The sequence below is a fragment of the Mobula hypostoma genome, chromosome 10 (genome assembly GCF_963921235.1).
Source record: "Mobula hypostoma chromosome 10, sMobHyp1.1, whole genome shotgun sequence".
Taxonomy (NCBI): domain Eukaryota; kingdom Metazoa; phylum Chordata; class Chondrichthyes; order Myliobatiformes; family Myliobatidae; genus Mobula; species Mobula hypostoma.
In genome coordinates this window covers 56,341,953-56,367,363 of record NC_086106.1, presented here as the reverse complement: position 1 = coordinate 56,367,363, position 25,411 = coordinate 56,341,953, and the positions used below count along the sequence as shown (strand labels likewise).

Here is a 25,411-nt window from a genome sequence, read left to right as displayed (position 1 = left end):
ACTAATCTTTGTTGTAATCCCTGATAATTCACCCTTTGAGGTTGAGACATGGAACTGCTACATTGCCAGTGCATTCCCCCAAAGGCCAAAGTCTCTGCTTTCAGGGAAGTCCACAACACACAGCTCTCTTTGAAAAGCATTTGCTCTTTCCAGGATATAAATCTACCAGCCCGTTCATCCTGATAAAGTGTCTTGGCTCGAAATGTCGACTGTTTCTTTCCCTCCACAAATGTTGCTTGCTACGCTGAATTCCTCCTGCATTTTGGATGTTTTCCTCCCATTTTCCTGCACTTACATTGTCTCTTGAATCTCCAGATTTATACTCTTGTTTTCAATTGGATTGGTCACAAGGGGGTCCTGCACTTATCTGTCTACCACCCCCCCTCTGGTTGTCACCCAATTATCTGCAGTCTGCACCTTAAGTGTGACCACCTCAATGGAACGTGTGTCTGAGGTGCGACTGTGAGATGTTTGGCTTTGAGGTGCTCACTGCTAACTGGCAACGTTTTGTGCAGATCACAGCCAGCTGTCCAGTAAGTCCATTAGAACCAGGAAGGTGGAAGCAGTGGAGGGCAACTGCCCCACAGACAGAGAGTGCTGTTGTACCAGCTATTTTACAGCCCACAATAATGATGAAGAACAGCACCTTTGGAACTGACTGGAGCAGCTTGTGAAGGCTGAAGGTGGAGAGCCTGCCGTAAAGTTACCGAAGGATTGTCCAGTGAGTATTTATGTGTGGAGCTGCAAAATAAAAAGACATCGTATTTTTGCGTCTCTCATAGTCAGCGTGAATTAGTGGAGCAAATAAGCAAGGGGACTACAGAGGACTGCAAGTGCAATAGGGTGATCATGGTGGGAAATTCTGTTGATTTTAAATTAGTTATGGAAATGAAAGAACTAAACTGAGGCAGGGCATATTTGGATAGTATTCAACAGGAACTGCAGAAATTTATTGGGGTAGCTTATTTGCAGGCAAAGTCACGTCTAAAAAGTGGGTGGCTTTTAAAAATGTGATATCTAGAGTCCAACATTTGTATGTTTCTATCAGGCTGGCAGGAACAGAGAACCCTGGATGACAACAGGTATTGATGTTCTTGACTGGAAAAGGAAGGAGGTATGGATAAAGCAGACAGCTGGGATCTAGTGAATCCATGGAGGATTCCAGAGGGGGTTAGGATATATTATATTCATGTGGTACTTTCTTGATGTGTCTATCACTTGCCAATTATTGACTGTGTCTGAGTGTTCTCTAATCATGGGTGTTTTCAGTCTTCAGTAAGAAACCTTCTATCCAGTAGCAGGAGCCATTTATGAATTGCGGTCTTCAAAATAAACTCATCTCTCCGGCATTGAATTGAATAATTGAATTGACTTTATTTCTTACAACCTTTACATACATGAGGTGTAAAAATCTTTGTTACATTCTGTCTGAATGTGCAAGTTACAGTAATTTGTAATAAGTAGGTAATAAATAAATAGTAAGATGTACAACAGATCAGTCAATATAGCTTAGACATATATTTGTGTCAGTGTGAATTAATCAGTCCGATGGCCTGGTGGAAGAAGCTGTCCCGGAGCATGTTGGTGTGGCTTTAATGCTGCAGTACCATTTACTGGATGGTAGTAGCTGGGACAGTTAGTGATTGGGGTGACTCAGGTCTCAATTGTTCCTTGGGCCCTATTTATGCACCTGTCACTGTAGATATCCTGAATAGTGGGACGTTCACATCTACAGCTGTGCTGGGCTGTCCGCACCACTCTCTGCCGTGTGCTGCACTTAAGGGAGGTACAGATCCCATACCAAGCAGTGATGCAGCCAGTCAGGATGCTCTCAATTGTGCCCCTGTAGAATGTCCTTAGGATTTGGGGACTTATGCCAAACTTATTCAACCGTCTGAGGTGAAAGAAGCACTATTGTGCTTTTTACACCACACAGCTGGTATGTACAGACCAAGTGATGTCCTCGGTTATGTGTATACCAAGGAACTTACAGCTGTTCACCCTCTCAACCCCAGGTCCATTGATGTCAATAGGGGTTAGCCTGTCTCTGTTCCTCCTGTAGTCCACAACCAGATCCTTTGTTTTTGCAACATTGAGGGAGAGGTTGTTTTCTTGACACCACTGTGTCAGGGTGACATATGTAACAAACGGGCCTTTGAAATTTTTCAAGCATCAACAGTAGCAGAGATTCATATAGTGATAGAGTCTTTCAGCAATGGTACAGGAAGTCAGGCCCATCACGTCAAATGCTGATCTTTTCCCCCACTTACAGGAATTCCAATTATCTATATTAGGACTAAATCCTATTCTTTTCCTATTCGGCTAAATGCTCTTAAATATCTCACAGTTTGATCGTTTATGATGAGTAGGGCATCCCAATGGTGGTTAGTCAGACCGTAGCTCCTTCAGCGATTTGACTGATAAGGTCAAATGTCATATTTGAGGAGAGAAAACTAAGTGGAGAAGAGTATAGGGAGGAGTTGTAAACAGGTTTCAGGTGTATATGGATAAGCTATGTGAGTGGGTATCTCTATGGTAGATGAATATAATGTAAAAACGTGAGGTTTTCCACTAGGGTGCATAAAACAGAGAAAAAAAGGCAGTCATCCATTGGATTTAAAAATGCAAACATGAGGAAATCTGCAGATGCTGGAAATTCAAGCAACACACAAAATGCTGGTGAAACACAGCAGGCCTGTCATGTTCCGGATCGGGATCCCTTTAAATTTACCTTGTTTATGTTATGATCCGGACCGTTGATTCCCTGTTTTTCCGTGTCCCTTGACTTTTGTGATTAGAGGCAATTAACACTCGGCTGAACCGGTAGTTTATGGTCTCCCACTTTCAGCCTTTCGGGGCGGGAGCGTCTGCAAAGTCTGCAAAGTCACGGCGTGCCGATGTCATCTGGCCGGAGCAAGCCTTGTCTCCGCCCGAAGCGAGTGCCGGTAATTCGCCTTTCCTCACCGGAGCAACCTTGTCAATTACTTCGCCAAAGCGAGCCTGCAGAGTTTCCTTACCGAGGTGGGTCCGTCAGTTAACCCGCCGGAGGAAATCAAAATCCGCCGTCTTCTGTTCCAGGGCCGAGTCGAGAGCTTGGCAATACTCGGAGGTTCCAAGCACCACGTCCTGGCTCTGGCGGCATCCAAGTACCACGTCCACATCCTGGCCCCGGCAGCATCTAAGTACCATGTCTAAGTCCTGACCCTGGCGACATTCAAGAACCAAGTCCAAGTCCTGACCCCGGCGGTATCCAAGTACCACGTCTATGTTCTGGCCCTGGTGGCTTCCCAGTTCCGAGAAGTCCTGGCCCTGGCGGTCTGTGATTCCTGTCCTACCCCCCTGTCTGAATCCCTTCTCTGTCCCTCTCGCCTCTAGCCCTCGTCTGCAGCCCTCGCCTGCACTTCGGTCTAGTTCCATCACCGGAGCTAGATAGGTACTGTCTGGTGTTCATTCGTGTTGGTCTTGTCTTGTCTTGTCCTCGACTCCGTGGGGTAAGTCAAGCCGTATTGCCATTGCCCCGTGGGGAGTCATGTCTTGTCTTGTCCTGTCCTCACCTCCGTGGGGTAAGTCAGGCCGTCTTGCTGTTGCCCCGTGGGGAGTCGTGCCTCGTCTTGTCTTGTCCTTGCCTCCGTGGGGTAAGTCAGGCCGTCTTACTGTTGCCCTGCGGGAGTCGTGTCTCGTCTTGTTTTGTCCTTGCCTCCGTGGGGTACGTCAGGCCGTCTTGCCGTTGCCCCACGGAGTGTCATGAGTCCCGGCCCTATGTCCTGTACCCAAGGAGGGGTCCCGACTCTGTGTTCTATGTATGCATCCATGGTTCCATGTACCTGTTCTCCCAAGACCAAGGCTTTGTGTTCCCATGTTCCTCCTCTCCCTACCCCATGTCATGTCCATACCCTAGCCTCTTCATGTCTCCTCTAGTTCTGGGAGCCGATTCCAAGTCCTAGCCTAGACCCTTGGTCCCAGCCTCGTCGTAGTCCTCAGTCCTTGTCCAGTTCACTACTCCTGCTCCTGCCTTGCTCTCCTGATATCAAACAATAAACTAAATCTTAGTAACCTCACAAGAGGTGTCTTGCATTTGGGTCCACCCTTGCTCCCAATGCCCCACCATTGTGACAGAACGCTCTCGCCAAATGTGGACCCAGCAGATACAAACTGTTTTTCCAAACTCTTGTCAGTCTGAAAGTCAAGGTGTTGTTCTGTTTTGTCCGCCGGCCAAATCCCCCCTACCCACCCAGGTCATCAATAATACAGGAAAATCTGTTGGTCGCCTGGAGGCTCCCATTGGGAGGGGGGTACTGTCATTGTCCGGATCGGGGTCCCTTTAAATTTAGCTTGTTTATGTTACGATCTGGACCATTGATTCCCTGTTTTCCCGTGTCCCTCGACTTTGGTGATTAGAGGCAATTAACACTCGGCTGAACCGGTAGTTTATAGTCTCCGACTTTCAGTCGTTCGGTGCGGGAGCGTCTGCAAAGACATGGCGTGCCAATGTCATCTGGCCGGAGCAAGCCTTGTCTCCGCCCGAAGCGAGTGCCGGTAATTCGCCTTTCCTCACTGGAGCAATCTTGTCAAGTTACCTCGCCAAAGCGAGCCTGCAGAGTTTCCTTACCGAGGTGGGTCCGTCAGTTAACCCGCCGGAGGGTATCAAGAACCGCTGTCTTCTGTTCCCGGCCTGAGTCCAGAGCTCGGCACTACCCTGAGATTCCAAGCACCACGTCCTGGCTCTCGCAGCATTCAAGTACCAAGTCCACGTCCTGGCTCTGGCAGCATTCAAGTACCAAGTCCACGTCCTGGCTCTGGCAGCATTCAAGTACCACGTCCAAGTCCTGTCCCTGGCAGCAGTCAAGTACCATGTCAAGTCCTGGCCCTCCAGCTTCCCAGTTCCGAGTTAAGTCCTGGCCCTGGCGGTCTGTGATTCCTGTCCTACCCCCTTGTCTGAATCCCTTCTCTGCCCCTCTCGCCTCTAGCCCTCGTCTGCAGCCCCTGCCTACACTTCGGTCTAGTTCCATCACCGGAGCTAGATAGGTACTGCCTGGTGTTCATTCATGTTGGTCTTGTCTTGTCCTGTCCTCGCCTCCATGGGATAAGTCAGGCCGTCTCGCCGTTGCCTCGCGGGGAGTCGTGTCTTGTCTTGTCTTGTCCTTGCCTCCGTGGGGTAAGTCTGGCCATCTTGCCATTGCCCCGCGGAGGGTTATGAGTCCCGGCCCTATGTCCTGTACCCAAGGAGGGGTCCCAGCTCTCTGTTCTGTGTGTGAGTCCCAGCCCTATGTCCTGTATCCAAGGAGGGGTCCCGACTCTGTGTACTGTGTGTGAGTCCCGGCCCTATGTCCTGTACCCAAGGAGGGGTCCCGACTCTGTGTTCTGTGTATGTGTCCATGGTTCCATGTACCTGCTCTCCCAAGACCGAGGCTCTGTGTTCCCATGTTCCTCCTCTCCCTAGCCCATGTCATGTCCATGCCTGGTTTTGGGGTCCGAGCCCGAGGCAAGACTGCCCAGTCTCGGGCTCGGAGTCCATACCCTAGCCTCTTCATGTCTCCTCTCGTTTTGGGAGCCAATTCCGCGTCCTAGCCCAGATCCTTGGTCCCAGCCTAGTCATAGTCCTCAGTCCTTGTCCAGTTCGCTACTCCTGCCTAGTTCTCCTGATATCAAACAATAAACTAAATCTAAGTAACCTCACAAGATGTGTCTTGCATTTGGGTCCACCCTTGCTCCCAATGCCCCGCCACTGTGACAAGGTCAGGTAACATCTACAGTAAGAAGTACAGCCAATGTTTCAGGCCGAGACGTCTCGACGTGAAACTTCAACTGTACTTCTTCCTATAGATGCTGCCTGGCCTGCTGCGTTCCACCAGCATTTTGTGTGTGTCATCCATTGGGTCATGGATTTGATTTTCAAAAGGACCTGGGTATGTATGTCACTGAAAGCAGATAAGGGCTGTGGAGATTCAACCACTGAGTCAATTCACAACAGACCTTGATGGATTTTTGGAGATTCAGGGTATCCAGGGATATGGGAATAGTTCCAAGGTAGAAGATCAGCCTTGATCTTAGTGAATGACTAGATAGTTGAAAGGCCCAAAAGAAAAAAAAAGGATGTTGAACAGTTGATAATAGAGGCTGCAAACAACAGTGTCAGGATTAGTAAGTGGCGGGGAGGAAACTGATGTCAAATTGGATCACTGTGTCCTGCCCTTAATCCGTCCTAAATTTCTTCTTCATTCAGGTTCCTGCCTAGTTACTTGGATCACAGTTCTTCCCCATTTTGATGTTTGGTCTGAACAACAACTAAACCTCTTGATCATATCTCGACCTTTATACATTGAATTACTGCCACTGCCACGTGATTGTTTGATTATATATTTGGATTATATGTTATATTTTGTTATATATTATATACTTGAGTACAGGTGTAACTAAGAAAGAGTAAGTGTGCACGCTGTTGCAGTCCTCACGCACTTCTCAGAGAAGTTTTTTGCGGTTTGGTTTCATTTTCATTTTCAGTTGAGCTGTACCTTTGGACGTTCCTGCAGTGACGAATCCGGCAGGAAAACACCTAGTTACAAGAATTCCTAGTGGAAATCCTTTCGGAACCTGAACAGAATGGAGTTCTGTGACCCGGGAAGTTGCCAGATAACAAGGTGAGTGTCTCTGCCTCGCAGTTCGGACCGCTTTGGATCTGTGGGTTGATTCTGTGACAAGTTAAATTCCCTTCGCTCTCTGACTGAATGCAGTTTGGGAGATCGGTCCAAATGTGTGTGGTTCACAGTTCCCGAACAATACAGGGCACAGAGAACGGGGAACGAGATGCCTGCAACGAGTGTTGGCCCGCCAGGAGAGGTTTCCTTTCTGATATTTTGACGGTTCATGATCAGCTTGTACAGGGAACTGAATGCCGTACGGATACGGCTCTGCCAGGAGGGACTGTAAACAGCGTGGCGGCAAGTGAATATGCAACCCACGTCAACAGGGCCGCAGGCAAAAAGTTATTGACTGCTCTCCGGAGGACCGGGCTTTTAATTTGAGAAGTACGAGTCAAATCCAGATTGGGAACTTAAATTCTTGTGATGAAATAAACTGGGAAGGTAAACCAATGAATATCAATAACGGGGACTGTGGAACTGCTGTAACCGTCCCTCTCCTGCTTAGTGCCTCCAGCAGTTTGTGTGTTAACGTGGAATGTAGTAAAACCCCTCAGGCTGAATGAGTGCCACCCCTACCCCCACCCCTCATCCTACCCGTGGCTTCAGTCTTGGAACAACGTTTTTAACCCTTGACTGCCCTCTGTTCTGACCGAGTTGATTTACTGAGGAACTGATTGTGGACTTCGGGAAGGGGAATCTAGGGAACATACACCAGTCCTATTTGAGGGATCAGTGGTGGAAGGGGCAAGAAGTTTCAAGTTCCTGGGCCCAACATGGTGATGGAATTACAAAGAAGGCACGTCAGTGACTATATTTCATGAGCAGTTTGAGATTTGGTATGTCACCAAAAACACTCGCAGTTTTCTGCAGATGCATCATTCTAACTGACTGCATCAGCATATGGTCTGGAGCAGCCACTACCCAAGATCAGAACAAATTGGAGTGGGTTGCAAATTCGGACAACTCCATTATAGGCACTCAACTCGCCAGAAAACAATCTTCAAAAGGCAATGTCTCAGAAAATGGAAAACATCATGCCCCCTGCATGTCACCTTGGCTGAACAATGGAACACTTTTAGTAATAGACCAAGACAATTGTGCTGCTCCAAAGCGGTGATTCTTTGGACCTGAGGACATTCTTACCCTCGGCCATTAGGCTGGAAAGTGAGTCAACCTATAGCCGGGGAAGTAATGACTCCTCCTGTTAGACTGTTTGAGGTAACATATTTTTCATTCTTTCTTACTCCTCTTGTAATATTTGTTTATCTGTGCACTTGTAATGCTACTGTAGGATCAATAAAGTATCTGTCTATCTATCTATCTATCCATTAAGGATACCCATCACCCAGGACATGCCCTCTTCTCATTGCTGCCATCAGGGAGGAGGTACAGGAGCCAGAAGACATGCACGCAGTTCAGTAACAGCTTTTGACTCCTCCACAATCACATTCCTGAATGGACAATGAATCAACCCATGAACACTACCTCACTATTTTTGCTTCCTATTTTCAATTTTTGTTTTATATATATGTCTTATTGTAATCTATAGTTTGTTTTCCTGTATTGCACTGTAATGCTACCACAAAACAACAAATTTCACAACATATGTCAGTGATAGTAAACCTGATTCTGATTCTAAGCAAGAAAGTCATTTCAGTTGGCAGGTAGAAAGGGACACCGAGGGCTGGGTTTGGGCAGGGTGAAGGATTATGCTGTCTATGGGCTGGAGAAAGTCACATGATTTGGCTAAGGAAGAATCCTTTCTGAATGAGGAAAATAAGGGGGCTCATATGGGAATTTGGAGCTCCTCTGATATAAATGTCATAAACTGGTGTGAAGAGAATCAGTGACTAAAGGGTGGGTACTCTTATAACCTGGAATCAGGGAGAAATTGTTAGACCATGCTGCATATTGGGGACCCTCCCCAGGGGAGAGACTTTGCCTTTTGAGGGATTGGTTCAGCAATGTTGCAGCATCATCTCCAGATATCAAGGGTTAAATTCTGAGTGTTTACACCAAACTCAATTGTATTCTATAAACTTTCAAATTATCCACTGATCTGCAGGTCTTTGGGTTGTGGGGGGAAACCAGAGGACAGGGACGAAACCCACACGGTCAGAGGAAGAATGTGTAATCCTCTCGTGCACAGCGCCAGAACCTTCCCAATCACCATGACAACGTGGGGCAGAGGATAGCAGGTTGCCAAGGGCAACACCAGATGTCGGGTTGGCTGGATGGAGGGGAGAGGGAAGGAGAATTGACAGAAGCAGGTTTGCTGCTGAGTGTCTGTGGTCTTGTGTTCACGAGGCCCAAAAGCACAAGTGATGCCAAAACCAGTTTTCACACAGTCTGATGTCACCGTGCTTACCAGACAGGTCTGTGAGTACCTTCACTTCACGTAGAGTCATTTCTTACATGAAGAATTTCTCCTGCATGGTGTCCGGCCATTGTTGTCTATGGGCTGTAAAAATTAGTGGGCGTGTTGCTTTTCTTATTTTCATCAGAGTCTGTGCCCCTGATATAAATTCCCACTGTTAATGAAGCCCTCTGCTTCATCCCGTGGTACTGCACAAAGATTAGCCTGTCTCCTTCAAATCCACGTGTGTTCTCCCATTTTATTAAGCTTCTCCTGTGCAGTAATACAAGGAATTAAGACACAGGCCTGAGAAGTGAATGACTCGAATGTCCCCAGAGCCAGGTGATATTTGCTGATTTATTTTCCTCCCAGGGATAAAATGACCTCTTCAGTCCTTTCCAAGTTCTTTGGCGCTGAGGAGGTGAGAAGCCTACAGTCCATGTACAGTACAGGTAATGTGGTAACGGTGATCCTTGAACTGCAGCGGAAGGCAGAGGATTTAGCCGGTGTAAAGATCAACGTTGCCATGCTGGGTGATGTGGGCTCCGGGAAATCCACCTTCATCAACGCTATGAGGGATGTTCGGAGTGACGATCCCGGAGCTGCTCCAACTGGGAATGGTGAAGCCAGCAAGAAGCCAACCAGATATCGTTATCCATCCCGGCCAGATATTCAACTCTGGGATCTCCCAGGATTAAACTCCTTTGGTTTTGAACTGAACCGTTACCTGAAACAAGTGAATTTTGAAAGCTATGACTTCTACATCATTGTGTCTCAGTCACGATTCAGAGAGTGTGATGGGGAGCTCTCCAAAAGGATTCAAGCACAGCAGAAAGAGCTCTACTACATTCGGTCCAAAATTGACAATGATGCCTATTCCATGCAGATACAAGGCATTGACTTCAGTCGAGGGAAGATGCAAATCATCCAGGACTGTGTTAAAAACTTTAAAAGTGTTGGAGTTAAACCACCAGCCATTTTCCTGATCTCCAGTTTCGATGTGAAAGAATATGATTTTCCAAAATTGAACTCTACCCTTGCCACTGATCTCGAGAGCATAAGATCTAATACTTTTTCACGCGCAATTCCAGAGATGATGCTGGGAATCCAACTATCCAAACGCAGGCTGATAATGAGGGTCATCGTGCTGTTGGCCTTCCTGTCTGGGGCTGTGGGCATAATCCAAGCCCCAGGCTTGCCTTTCCTCACTGCCATTGCCTGTACTGCTGCTGGGTGGATGTACTTTCGATGGCAACTAGGCGTTAGTGACCGTGTGGTATGGAACTTGTCCGGCAGAGTCAACAAGTCTGCAACACTTCTGAAAACTGAAATGGAACATCAACCACCTTTCACGTTGCTTCGATTTTCCCCTAAGGTGCTGTCGTTCATCCTCACTGTGGTCTGTATGATAGTTGTCTTCACAGACAGCCACCATTCAGTGACAGTCTCTGTCTTTGGGGCAATGTCCTCATCTGCCTTCACCTTTCTCGTTCTAAAGGATTCACTGGATGACCGGTTGCTATCTCAGCAAATCCTCGCCAAGACTGCACTTCAGCAGGAAGATGATGACCACCTTTAGGTCGCACCTCTCACAGCTTTCAAAGTTCAACTTGATCCCAACGTCATGGTTAACCTGATTTGTTTAGTTGGGGGTCACATTCATTTTCTACAGAGGGCCATCTGAAAGATTCACTCCTTATGCATTAGAAAATCATCAACATAGAAATACCTAAATGTAAGCTATTAATCACACTTTGCATTTTGCTTTTGGTAGCTGTTACCTGCTGCTCCATGGTGCTGGAAATTCTCTTCTTGAATCACTGTTGTAACAATTGGTGAAAATAAATGTTGTGAGTTAAGATAAATTTGATTAATTCTGAAAACTTCAGATCATCCAGGATGTTGAAAGCATCAGAGAAAGGGTTTCAGCCAGGTTGTCACACGTAAGGTAGGCTTGCAGGTAGTCGGTGACCACCACAAAAGGTTGAGGGGGTAGACGGATAATGCAGGATGCTCTGTGGCTAATTACCTTGAAAATAAGTAACCATTTGGGATAGTGATTGGGGATGATAGTTCAGAAAAAGGCAGCAGCCACGTCTGTGACACCAGGACTGTATCTGACGCTCAGCGGGTAAAGGTGAAGACAAATAGGACTATAGTGATAGGAGACTCGAAAGGCAAGTTCAAAAAGTTCAAAGTTCAAATACATTTATTATCAAGGTACATATAAATTATACAACCTTGAGATTCATCTCCTTACAGGCACTCATGAAACAAGAAACCCGAAAGAACCCATTAAAAACAAAGACCAACAAACACCCAATGTGCAGAGAGGGAAAAGAACAAATTATGCAAACAATGAAAGCAAGCAATGGCATTCAGAATGAAAGTGAGTCCACAGACACGAAGCCCAAAGCAGGCCCATAGCCTCAGCCTCAGTTCACCACACAGTGGGGCAAATCGTCACAGATCTTGCAGACACGAAGCCTGGAGCAGCCGGAACAGGACACAGCCTCAGCCTCTGTGTCACGGAGAGTGGAGTAAACATCACAGAGCAGTGAGCAGAACCGGTCCAACCCTTGTCTCCGGTCCCAATACCCTGCTTTTTCAGTCCATCTGGCTGACATTTACATTGTCAAACAACAGGTTGTTCTGTGCTCTAGGACCCGGGCCCCTCTGCACCAATGTGCCTGAGCCTAGACCCCACTGCCATGTTCCGGCCTTTACCCAACATTTCCAAATTGGCCCAGCACTTAGGTAGATCAAACCTCATTGGTTTAGGTGAACGGGATCTGAAATTCCTCCATTCCAACAGTTCTACACTTTGCATCCCCGATTCTGTCTCGCCCATGTCTTGACCTCACTCCAATCACTTAGAAACATTAAAAACCTACAGTACAATACAGGCCCTTCAGCCCACAATGCTGTGCTGAACAAGTCTTACCTTTAGAACTGACCTAGGGTTATCCATAGCCATCTATTTTTCTAAGCTCCATGTTCCTATCCAGGAGTCTGCTCCGCGATGTCCCTGTTACTATTGGGAGGTCTATAAAAACACCCAGTAGAGTTACTGATGCCTTCCAGTTCCTAACTTCCAAACACTTCTCCATAAACATGTCTCGATATCACTCCGGCTTTGCAATGCACCCGCATGTCTCGATCCTGGAGTCAGCCTTGCCTTCGCTCACCTTGTCATTGTTTGCGGTGATCATTTCCCATAATTTTCCACAGAAGAAGTGTTATTAATGAAGTATTTAATTGCATTTCTTGCTTTACAAACTGCCAGTGAACTGTTGCCCATCTTCAGTATCGCCATCTGAAACCGGGTAGGAGATTCTGTGGCTACAAAAGTGACTTTGGGATGGGGTGTTGCCTCCTAGGTGCTGCCAGGGTCAATGATGTGTCAGATCAGTTGGGTAACATATTCGGGGAGGGTGTGGGGGGGAAATGTACAACCAAAAGTCATTATGCATGGTGGCACAGATGACGTGTTGAAAAGCTGCTGAAGTTTTGTGGAATGAATGTAGGGATTCAGGAAAGAAGTTCAAAAGCAGGACATCAAGGGTAGTAATCTCTGGATTATTTGTTGTGGCATGTGCTAGTGAGGAAGTTAAGAAACATTTCAATGCCTGTAAAGCCAGTAGATGAAACAGGCAGGGAGTGATGGAAGCCTGTTGGATTAAAATGCATGTGTTTCAAGACGAGAGGCTCCGCAGGTAACGCGGATGAACTGATGACATGAATAGCTACGTGGCACTAGGATACTATAGCCATTAGAAACATGACCAAGGGAGGAATAGGACTCCAACGTAATGTTGACTGTGTGGGTGCTACAGGCAAGATAGTAGTGAAGGAAAGAGTGGAGGGGGAGTTGCAGTTTTGAATACCTGGTAGTCTGAAATGAAATTACTAGGGGATCATCCAAAGTGGCTCTGTGGCTGGAGCTGTGAAATAAGAAGGGAACAGTAAATCTTAATGGTGTTGTACGATAGACTCCTAATAATTGTTGGAGGTTAAAGGAACAAATATTTAGAGAAATTGCTGAAGGTTGTAAGAATGAAAGGGTTGTCATGGTAGGGGATTTTAACTTGGACTGCTGTAATGAGAAGGGTTTAGAAGGGGTAGAATTTATTCTTCAGGAATGTTTTCTCCAACATTACATAGAAGGCGATAGTCAGGAAAAGGCGATGTCTGACCTCCCTTGGGGAAATAAGGCAGAGCAAATGACTGAGATGCTGGTGGAGGAGTAGTTTCAGACCAGAAACCACAGTTCTGTTACCTTGGAATTAATTATAGAAAGGTACAGATTTGGTTCAGAGGTCAAAGAGCTAAATCTGGGAAAAGTAAACTTTGATGAAATTCAACTGCAACTTGCAAGAGTTTATTAGAGTAGGTCCTTCACATGCAAGAGATGCCTGGCCAGTGGAATGCTTTTGAAAGTGATATATTGAGAATTCAGTATCCACATGGGCCTGTTAGCGTGAAGGGTAAGTTTTGGCTGTAGTAGGAAACCCTGGATGATGAGGGATATTGATGCTCTTGATTTGGAAATGGAAGGGAGGCACGGGTAACTGGAATCAAGTGAAACACGGGAGGAGTATTGGAGTTGGAAAGGTATACTCCGGAAGGTAATAAGAACATAAAGGGTGCATGAAATAGCTGTGGCAGAAAAGATTATGGAGAAACTACAAGCATATTAATGGAGAAATAGTAACTTGAGAGAATAGGGCCCATCGAAGACCAATAAGGACAAGGTCTTTGCCAGTCTTCAAGAATATTGCAGTGTTGTAGATACTGCCTACCTCAGTTGACACAAAATTTTCTCAACAACAATACTCTTGAATTAAAATCTGATTTATTGCAAGTTGTCAGGAATATTTGAACCATTTGCACAGCCCAAACATCCTCCTGTATATTCAGTATATGTTCAAACACAACGAAACCTAGCTTGTTTAACCAGCACAGGTCACAGTGCTGGTAAGGATAAATTGAAGAGATGGAATCCAGTAATTTCCATTAACACAGAGGTTTGAAAAGCTTATCTGAAGCAACATCCTTAATTAACAATTGATATAACTATGTTTACCTAAGTAGTTCAGTTGATTTAACCTGTACACAATAGCTCAGAGTAACAGTATAGTATGTCACATCATGAGCATCAATCTGTTAATCAGGGTTGGTCACACAGCAGTTCCCTTGAGCTGGGGTATGATGCTCCACATCATTTTTCTCAGTGTAACTTGTCTTCAGCAGACCCTTCTTCAGTTCCTCTCTCCCTCCCCTCATTCCTAAGGACTTCCCATCAGTGATCCATGCTAACGGTCACAGGATCCAACCCAGAGCAATATTTGCATTCACTGAACATTGAGTAAATGCTCCTGTTGGGGTCCAGCTGTGTGCATTGTGTGTGCAGTTTGGGGAGCTGGTATTTCCATTGGACACTAATTGGCACCATTCTTGATGTCACTCGTTCAAACTTGTTATGAAGTAGGTAACAGCTTTGCCACCAATGTATACTGTGCTAATGCCACTGATGACTGGCGAAAAAAAAATTAAAATATACTCTGTGAATGACAGCAGCTATGGTTTAGTCTGTCAGATGTATCTTTGTCAACCTGACACATTATGCCCTGTGACACAGTGACAATTGGAAAAAGCTGCACTGAAGTATTTATATTAGGTTACATTTATTAAGTGGTACCGTCAACAAATGCAAGAATCCTGGATTTGACAACAGACCATTAATCGTACTGTAGGACTTTCAGATTTCAGACAGGCATTATTAATTGTGTATGTAATGTTCAACCATTGGTACAGAAATTTGGGAGGAATACAGTAAGTTCCAAAAGAAATATGGCATTTCCCCATACCAGGAATTTCAGAACTTCTGGATAAAAGTGGGGATGGAAAATCAGTGAATCTTCTTTTATTTCCTTCCAAACTATCCACTCCATTCTCCCAATACAAACTTTGCAGGACTGATGACCTTTGAGCCTTCCACCATCACGTTAAAGATAGGCCCTCTGGTATTTGACATTTCTACCCTGTAAAAAAATAAGACCCTCTATCCCATCTATACTTCTGATGACGGTATCTCGCTGAGGTGTCAATGCTTCACAATAAACAATTCAAGTTTGTTCAACTTCTCCTCATAGCCAAATATACACAACAGTAATGAATGCAAATGGGAAAAAATAAAGATGTGTATAGAGCACTTGACAAGGTTAATTTGCAAATCAGGCAGCATCCAGCTGAGAATGCATCCAATGGATTGCAATTACAGTCAAAAAACTAAACTAGAGAGTGATACATTTAAATATAAAACTAACTCAGGAGAAAATTATTTGACTTTACATCCATAAAATATTGAGAACACAGTGAGGAAAAAATAGAAAATATTCCCAGTATCAAGAGTCTCCAAACTCAGTTTTTTAAAAAGATAGTTCTCTCGTGATCTTCCACAGCTTCCCTAGCTTTGGAAATCTTTCTCAGTAAATTATGACATTCCTTTGTTTTAATTAAAGTGAAGAAAAAGAAGCTTAAATAAAGCGTGATTAACCTAATATCAATTATAGGATACTTGAACTAGACATTGAATGACTGAAAGTTTGGTCAAACAACAATAATGCACAGGAATTCAGTGTCAGGATCAGGATTAAAGTTGACAGAGATTTTGCAAAACTGAGTTCAAATTGCATCACAGCAGTTGGGGAACACAGCTCTAAATTAGTGAAATGTGAAGACCACGGAAAATTTGCATAGTAGTCATTGATTAAACCATCCAATTGTTATCAATCAACATAGACAAAATGCAGAAGAAAACACGAGGAAATCTGCAGATACTGGAATTTCAAGCAACACACATAAAAATTGCTGGTGAATGCAGCAGGCCAGGCAGCATCTATGGAAGAGTACAGTCGATGTTTCAGGCTGGGACCCTTCAGCAGGACTGGAGAAAAAATGAGGAGTCAGAGTGAGAAAGTGGGGGGAAGGAAGGAAAAACCACAAAGTGATGGGTGAAACTAGGGGTGGGGAGTGGTAAAGTAAAGAGCTGGAAGTTGATTGGTGAAAGAGATACAGGGCTGGAGAAGGGGGAATCTAATAATAGAGGACAGATGCAATGTTATCAATACTAAGCTGGCACATTCCTCATCAAGAACAAGCACACCATTCTCAGTAGCTTCCACCAACTCCAACGGGATTCTTGCAAGCGGAACAAGTGCCACACCTGCCCCTTTACCTCCTCCCTCACTACCATTCAGGGCCCAAACAGTCCTGCCAGGTGAGGCGAAACTTGGAGGCATCTGCTGTATCCTGTGCTCCTGGTGAGGCTTCCTGTATATCGGTGAGACCCAACGTCAACTGAGAGACCACTTCACCGAGCACCTACATTCAGTCCCCAGAAAAAAACGGGATCTCCCTGTAACCACCCATTTCAATTCCACTTCCCCTTCCCATTCCCATTCCAACATGTCAGTACATGGCCTCCGCTACTGTCGCGATGAGGCCACAGTCAGGTTGGAGGATCAACACCTTATATCCGTCTGAGCAGCATGAACATCAATTTCTTGAACTTCCGGTAATTGCCTCTCCCCCTCCCCCCCTTTACCAATCCTGATTCCCGTTTCCCTTTTTCATCTTATTGCTTTACCTGCCTATCACATCCCTCTGGTGCTCCTTTCCCTTCCCTTTCTTCCATGGTCTTCTATCCTCTCCTATCAGATTCCTCCTCCTCCAGCCCTTTATCTCTTTAACTAATCAACTTCCCAGTTCTTTACTTCACCCCTGATTTCATCTATCACCTGCCATCTTGTGCCTTCACCCCACCTTCACCCCCTTCACCCCACCTTCTTACTCTGACTTCTCCTCTTTCTTTCCAGTCCTGATGAAGGGTCTAGATCCAAAACTTTGACCATTTACTCCTTTCCATAGATACTGCCCGGTCCTGAGTTCCTCCAGCATTTGGAGTTTGTTGCTTTGGATTTCCAGCATCTGCAGATTTTCTCAAGTTTGTGATTGATATTCCCTTTATTCTTTTCTTGCCCCTTACTTCTCTGCAACTGATAATTAATTATTCTCTCTTTCCCATTTCTGGTTGTGTTTCAGGCCAGAAAGAAACTCTGCCTAACCTAGGCAGGTACCTGATAGGACAAGACATTAAGGATGCATTAAGGAAAGGCCACAGTGATCCAATTTGGCATCAGTTTTTCCCCTTACTCACTTACTCATTCTGACAATATTGTCTGCAGCCTCCATAATCAACTGTCCAACTTCCTTTTTGTCTTTTTTGGTCCTTTCAACTATCCTGTCATTCAGTAAGATCAAGTCTGATCTTCTACCTTGGAACTATTCCCATATCCCTGGATACCCTAAAACTCCAGAAATCCATCAATGTCCTTTGTGAATTGACTCAGTGGCTGAATCTCCATGGCCGTTTTGTGGTGATAATTCCAAAAATTTACAATCCTTTAGGCTACAATATTTCTTTTGATCTCTATCCCTGACAAATAATCCCTTCCTTTGAGAACTACCAGTTCTGGACCCTCTCATCAATGGAGTCCTGTGAGAAGCTGTGATTTTCAATGGGTTCTCCACAATTTTTTTGCAACATTTTTGAGAACACCGACCTGGTCTGTTCAGTGTTTCTTCACTGTGGTCCCCCTCTGGCAAGTTCATCAATTTTCTTTTCAGAAAGAAGTTGGACATTGCACTTAATAATTCAGTCGTTGTTTCACTCCGTCCTTTTTGATGACAGTAAGACATGTCGTCTTGCAGAAGAGGCTAATGTGCATCTTGACCCTCATTATTTACATGTCTGCTTTCAGTGACGTGCATGTCCAGGTCCCTTTGAAAATCAAAGCCATGACCCAATGGATGACTGTCTCTTTTTCTCTGTTTTATGCACCAAAGTGGAAAACTTCACGTTTTTACATTATACTTCATCTACCACTCACATAGCTTATCTATATTCACCTGAAACCTCTTTACAACTCCTCTTTATTCACTTCTCCACTTTTCTTTCCTCAGTAAACCTCTTTTCTTTTCACTCCTCAGTAAACCTCCAAATATGATATTTGACCTATCAGTCAAATCGTCAAGACATTACTTTCTACAAAGTGAAACCCAATAGCATGAATGGCAGTGATGCTTCACTACCAGATGAATTCAATGTCTTCTCTGCCAGCTTTGAAAGGGAGAATATAGCTACAGCTGTGAAGATCCCTGCTGCAACTGGTGATCCTGTGATCTCTGTCTCAGAGGCTGATGTTAGGCTGTCTTTAAAGAGGGTGAACCGTAGCAAGGCAGAAGGTCCCAACAGAGTACCTGGTAAGGCTCTGAAAGCTTGTGCCAACCAACTGGTGGGAGTATTCAAGGACATTTTCAACCTCTCACTGCTATGGGCAGAAGTTCCCACGTGCTTCAAAAAGTCAACAATTATACCAGTGCCTAAGAAGAATAATGTGAGCTGCCTCCATGATTATCGCCCAGTAGCACTCACATCGACTGTGAAGAAATGCTTTGAGAGGTTGGTCATGACTGTACTGAACTTCTGACTCAGCAAGGACCTGGTTCCACTGTAATTTGCCTATCGCCACAATAGGTCAACAGCAGATGCAACCTCAATGGCCTTAGATCACCTATACGATACAAACACCTATGTCAGGATGCTGTTCATCGACTATAGCTCAGCACTTAACATCATAATTCCAACAATCCTGATTGAAATGTTACCGAACCTGGGCCACTGTATCTCCCTCTGCAATTTGATCCTTGACTTCCTAAATGGAAGACCACAATCTGTGCAGATTGGTGATAATATCACCTCCTCACTGGCGATCAACACAGGTGATAATATCGCTGACGATCAGGGGTGTGTGCTTAGCCCACTGCTCTACTCTGTCTATACCCATCACTGCGTGGCTAGGCGTAGCTCAAATGCCATCTATAAATTTGCTGATGATACAACCATTGTTAGTAGAATCTCAGATGGAGATGAGAGGGTGTACAGGAGTGAGATATGCCAACTAGTGGAGTGGTGTCACAGCAACAACCTTGTACTCAATTTCAGTAAGACGAGAGAGCTGATTGTGGACTTCAGGAAGGATAAGACAAAGGAACATATACCAATCCTCCTAGAGGTATCAGACGTGAAGAGAGTGAGCGGTTTCAAGTTCCTGGGTGTCAAGATCTCTGAAGATCTAAGCTGGTCCCAACATATTCATGCAGCTATAAAGAAGGCAAGACAGCAACTATACTTCATTAGGATTTTGAAGAGATTTGGTACGTCAACAAAAACTCTCAAAAACCTCTATAGCTGTAGTGTGGAGCATTCTGACAGGCTGAATCACAGTCTGGTATGTGGGGAGATCTACTGCAAAGTGTCTGAATATTGATCTATTCTCCCATGAAGGAATGAGACAGGGCAGGTGAGAGAAGTTTGTGTTGGGGAACATTTTACATCTAGTGATCATAATGCCATTCGTTTCAAAGTAAATATGGAAAAAGGTAGGTCTGGTCTAATCTAGAGTAAGGGCAATTTTAATGGATATGGGAATTGTGGGTGTGGAAAAGCGTTTTTTTGCCGAAGCATACTTGGTAAGTGGGTGACTTTCAAATATGAAATTTTGAGAGTACAAAGCTTGTATGTGCCTGTCAGAATAAAGGGTAATGATAACAGAATTATAGAACCTTGATTTCCAGGAGATATTGAGAGAATCCAAAGGGACTCTACAGAGATGTTAAGAGAAAAAGGATTGCAAGGGACAAAGTTGGTTATCTGGAAGATCAGAATAGTAATCGATGCATGGAGCCAAAAGAGATGTGTGAGATCTTAAAGGGAAATTTTTAAGTCTGGTCCACAGGTTGAGATTCTAAACTGGAGAAAGGCCAATTATAATGGTATAAGAAAGGGTATGGCAAGTGTGGATTGGGAAAGGCTGTTTTCTGTCAAAGAATACTTGGTAAGTGGAGGCTTTCACAGCTCGCGGGAGGAACATTTGCTTGGATGCGCAGAATGTGAGTGATGTACTTAACGAGTGTCAGTAGTTAACAAGGAAAATGATAGGATGAACCGGGAGATCCATGCTTCATGTGTAATACATTAGGGTGTTTAGAGGTCAAGGAGGAGGAAGTTTTGGGCTCCTAATGAATATTAATGTTGATTAGGGTCAACCCACGGAAGGCTGTTGGACCAGACAATATTCCTGGCAGAGTGCTTAGAGGATGTGCAGACCAGCTAGCTGAGATTCTCACTGACATCTTCAACATCTCCTTGAGCAGCGCTGTCATTCCTCTGTGCTTCAAGGCCGCCACCATCGTCCCCGTGCCAAAGAAGTCTTCAGTGTCCTGTCTCAACGACTACCGTCCCGTCGCACTCACATCCACCATCAGGAAGTGTTTCAAGAGGCTCATCATGAGACACATCAAGACCCTGCTGCCCACCTCACTGGACTCCCTGCAGTGGACCCACGCGTACCGTCCCAACCATTCAACAGATGACGCCATTGCCATCACCCTCCACCTGGACAAAAAAGACACGTATGTTCAAATGTTGTTCATAGACTTCAATTCAGCATTCAACACAATCATTCCTCAGAAACTGATTGGAAAGCTGAGCCTACTGGGCCTGAACACAACCCTCTGCAACTGGATCCTAGACTTCTTGACTGGGAGACCTCAGTCAGTCCGGATTGGAAGCAGCATCTCCAACACCATCACACTGAGCACGGGTCCCCCACAGGCCTGTGTGCTCAGTCCACTGCTGTTCACTCTGCTGACCCACGACTGTGCTGCAACACACAGCTCAAACCACATCATCAAGTTCGCCGATGACATGACCGTGGTGGGTCTCATCAGCAAGAACGATGAGTCAGCATACAGAGAGGAGGTGCAGCGGCTAACGGACTGGTGCAGAGCCAACAACCTGTCTCTGAATGTTAACAAAACAAAAGAGATGGTTGTTGACTTCAGGAGGACACGGAGTGACCACTCTCCTCTGAACATCGACGACTCCTCCATAGAGATCGTTAAGAGCACCAAATTTCTTGGTGTTCACCTGGCGGAGAACCTCACCTGGTCCCTCAACACCAGCTCCATAGCAAAGAAAGCCCAGCAGCATCTCTACTTTCTGTGAAGGCTGAGAAAAGTCCATCTCCCACCCCTATCCCCACCTCATTCTACTGAGGTTGTATTGAGAGCATCCTGAGCAGCTTCATCACTCGTAAACACAAGGAAATCTGCTGATGCTGGAATTTCAAGCAACACACATAAAAATTGCGGGTGAACACAGCAGGGCAGGCAGCATATATAGGAAGAGGTACAGTCGACGTTTCAGGCAGAGACCGTTCGTCAAGACTAACTGAAAGAAGAGATAGTAAGAGATTTGAAAGTGGGACGGAGAGGGGGAGATCCAAAATGATAGAAGACGGGAGGGGGAGGGATGAAACTAAGAGCTGGAAAGTTGATTAGCAAAAGGGATATGAGAGGATCATGGGACGGGAGACCTAGGGAGAAAGAAAGGGGGAGGGAGGAAGCCCAGAGGATGGGCAAGGAGTATAGTGAGAGGGACAGAGGGAGAAAAAGGAGAGAGAAAAATATATACATATACAGTATATAATAAATAATAAGTAAGTAAATAAATAAATAAATAAATAAAGGGTGGGGTATGAAGGGGAGGTGGGGCATTAGCGGAAGTTAGAGAAGTCAATGTTCATGCCATCAGGTTGGAGGCTACCCAGATGGAATATAAGGTGTTGTTTCTCCAACCTGAGTGTGGCTTCATCTTGACAGTAGAGGAGGCCGTGGATTCACATATCAGAATGGGAATGGGCCGTGGAATTAAAATGCGTGGCCTCTGGAAGATCCTGCTTTCTCTGGCGGACAGAGCGTAGGTGTTCAGCGAAACGGTCTCCCAGCCTGCGTCGGGTCACGCCAATATAAAGAAGGCCGCATCGGGAGCACCGGACGCAGTATATCACCCTGGCCGACTCACAGGTGAAGTGTTGCCTCACCTGGAAGGACTGTTTGGGGCCCTGAATGGTGGTAAGGGAGGAAGTGTAAGGGCATGTGTAGCACTTGTTCTGCTTACAAGGATAAGTGCCGGGAGGGAGATCAGCGGGAAGGGATGGGGGGTACGAATGGGCAAGGGAGTCGTGTAGGGAGCGATCCCTGCGAAAAGCAGAGAGAGGAAGGGAGGGAAAGATGTGCTTGGTGGTGGGATCCCAGTGGAGGTGGCGGAAGTTACGGAGAATTATATGTTGGACTCGGAAGCTGGTGGGGTGGTAGGTGAGGACAAGGGGAACCCTATCCCTAGTGGGGTGGTGGGAGGATGGGGTGAGAGCAGATGTGCATGAAATAGGAGAGATGCATTTGAGAGCAGAGTTGATGGTGGAGGAAGGGAAGCCCATTTCTTTAAAAAAGGAGGATATCTCCTTCGTGCTGGAATGAAAAGCCTCATCCTGAGAGCAGATGCGGCAGAGACGGAGGAATTGCGAGAAGGGGATGGCATTTTTGTAAGAGACAGGGCAAGAAGAGGAATAGTCCAGGTAGCTGTGAGAGTCCGTAGGCTTATAGTAGACATCAGTAGATAAGATGTCTCCAGAGATAGAGACAGGAAGATCCAGAAAGGGGAGGGAGGTGTCGGAAATGGACCAGGTAAACTTGAGTGCAGGGTGAAAGTTGGAGGCAAAATTAATGAAGTCAACGAGCTCAGCATGCGTGCAGGAAGCAGCGCCAATGCAGTCATCGATGTAGCGAAGGAAAAGTGGGGGACAGATACCAGTATAGGCTTGGAACATGGATTGTTCCACCAAGCCAACAAAACAGCAGACATAGTTGGGACCCATACGGGTGCCCATCGCTACATCTTTAGTTTGGAGGAAGTGGGAGGAGCCAAAGGAGAAATTATTAAGAGTAAGGTCTAGTTCTGCTAGACGGAGCAGCGTGGTGGTAGAGGGGAACTGGTTAGGGGAATTAGTCTGGCAAAAGGCACCGAAGTATTCGGGCTCTCATGACCAGACCATGTAACAGTTTCTTCCCCCAAGTCATCAGACTTCTCAATACCCAGAGTCTGGACTGACACCAACCTACTGCCCTCTACTGTGCCTATTGTCTTGTTTATTATTTATTGTAATGCCTGCACTGTTTTGTGTGCTTTATGCAGTCCTGGGTAGGTCTGTAGTCCAGTGTAGTTTTGTGTTTTTTTTTTACATAGTTCAGTGTAGTTTTTGTATTGTTCCTGTAGCACCATGGTCCTGAAAAACGTTGTCTAGTGTTTACTGTGTACTGTAACAGCAGTTATGGTCGAAATGACAATAAAATATGACTTGACGACTTGACTTGACTGATTTGACTTGATATGTCCCCAGGGCCTGATGTGATTTGCCCCAGGTTATTGAAGGGGCAAGAGATGAGATTGCTGTGGCCTTGACCAGTAGATTAAGGAGATGATCTCAAACCTCTGGGTTTGTGGGCTTTGTGGAGAGAGTGTGGAAACCATCTGCTTTTCCAAGGGCACCCAAGCCTAGGAGCTGGTGCGCATCCGGAGAAAGATGGCAATATTCTATGGCCATTAGCACTTAAACTATTTATGTAATGAAAAAGATGAGAGGAACTTTGAACAACATCGATACCATAGATAGTGGGAAACTTTGCCCCACAACGGAGACCTGTGAAATCAAAGGACACAGGTTTAAGGGTAAGATGTTTAGAAGGAATCACATGGAAGAAAACCCCTGACATCAGAGCTGACTGTCAGAATAGTTGTGTGTGGTAACACATTCATACTTTGATAATAACTTTATTTTGAAGTTTCAACTTTGAACAAAGCAAACTACAGCTCTTCCTGAAAGGTTCCTCTTACAGTTGTCAATCAAGTGAAGGAGGAAAGAAGCAGAGATTTTCTTGTTCATTTCTGGGATAGAGAGGGTTCCTGTTAATCAGGCCAGCCACTTATTTGAAACAATGTTTAAAGAACAAAACCTAACAGAGGAAATTGCTAAATTTCCTTCCTTTATTTGGGACACTATGCTGATTAATTGAGGAAGGAGTCTGTTGTCGAATGGCTTAACTAGCTTTAGTCGCACACACTTAGGAGGAATTAAAATAGCATCTGTGTGTGTGTGTGTGTGGAAAAGCAGTGATTTTTGTCACTGATAGTTGATGAGAAATAAGCAGGAAGACAATTGTGAATTGTTCTGCTGACTGTGTTTCAGGCTTGGAGATTCCAGAAACCTGCAGGAGTTAAAACAAAACGTTTCCACCACTTCATCAAGTTAGGACCTATGAAGTATTTGAATGTATCAACAATCATCTTGAATGTTACAATGAAAATGAAGATTTGCAAGATACAATCGTTAATAGCATTGCATGAGGGCAGTTCATTACCTGTACTGGGAGTTGGCAATGATTTTGTTCATTGAGTACAATGGGGGAATTCCTCTGTCAATAACTATCAGGAACTGATATACAGTATCACTGGCAGTATTCTAGTTTGTTCTGTATTTCATTTAAACACTTAATTTGTTCCTCAGTTTGTCTTTTTTTATACCTTTTTAACTACCTCCATGTAACTTTGTCTATTGGGCAAAATGTAGTGGTGCCAATGTGTCCTAATTAATTGGAATTCACTGTATTTCCTGAATAGACAAGAGAAGCTGTGGTGATGTACTCACTGGAACTGCTCTCAATCTGGAGGTGAAGCTCTTCCCCCCAGTGTTGTCTAAAACATTGCTGGACTTTGCCCCAAAGGAGAAACAGCAACATAAATCCAGACTGGCGGCACACAGGGAGATTTGTAAATGGTGATGAGCCCTGCCAGTTGTCCTTCCCCTTTTGTGTGATTTACCTTCTGAGCTGCTCACACGGCTGCTGAACTTCTGTAACTACCCATCTGATTTCTAGTCCTGCACACACTGATGGCAGGGGGACTTGCCACTGATAATGATGATGTCTGTCAGTGACAGAGAGTCGGCTTTCAAATATTCTCTCACTGGGGAGGCTTATTGATTTCATTTGTGAATGGAGTCTGATACTGTTATGGTACGCAGCCAACCGCGCCAGCCTCTGATTCTCCAGTGGATGGAAACTGCCATGGTCACTTTAAAGATTCTGGCCAGCTCCACAATTGGTGGCCATGTTTTGTCTCCAAGATTTGGATTTTTAAAGAGCTCCTGAACTCAGGTTCAGTATTGAATCATCAGCTCAACCTTGGTACAGTCTGAGATTGTGTTTGGAATTTCTGTCTCATTTGGGCTCCTGTCCAGTCGCATCAAGCTCTCATCTGGCATCTACTCAGGAACCCTGTTCTTGACTCAGTCTCAAAATCCTGTCTGTCTCGATTCCAGTCTCAGATACTCCAGCATGTGGGTGCTTACCAGCTTACCACCCTCGCCTTAGCATCCCGTCACAGACACAT

The 25,411-nt window shown here is 45.3% G+C and overlaps 1 protein-coding gene across 1 annotated transcript; it reads left to right on the top strand.

Annotated features, from left to right (window-relative positions):
* The first annotated feature begins 1,091 nt into the window (after positions 1 to 1,091).
* LOC134353314 (interferon-gamma-inducible GTPase 10-like) lies at positions 1,092 to 10,932 on the top strand. Its single transcript, XM_063061353.1, has 3 exons — positions 1,092 to 1,114; positions 6,502 to 6,638; positions 9,370 to 10,932. The coding sequence occupies exons 2-3, from the start codon at positions 6,601 to 6,603 to the stop codon at positions 10,574 to 10,576; spliced, it is 1,245 nt and encodes a 414-aa protein (XP_062917423.1). The 5' UTR covers positions 1,092 to 1,114; positions 6,502 to 6,600; the 3' UTR covers positions 10,577 to 10,932.
* Positions 10,933 to 25,411: the final 14,479 nt, after the last annotated feature.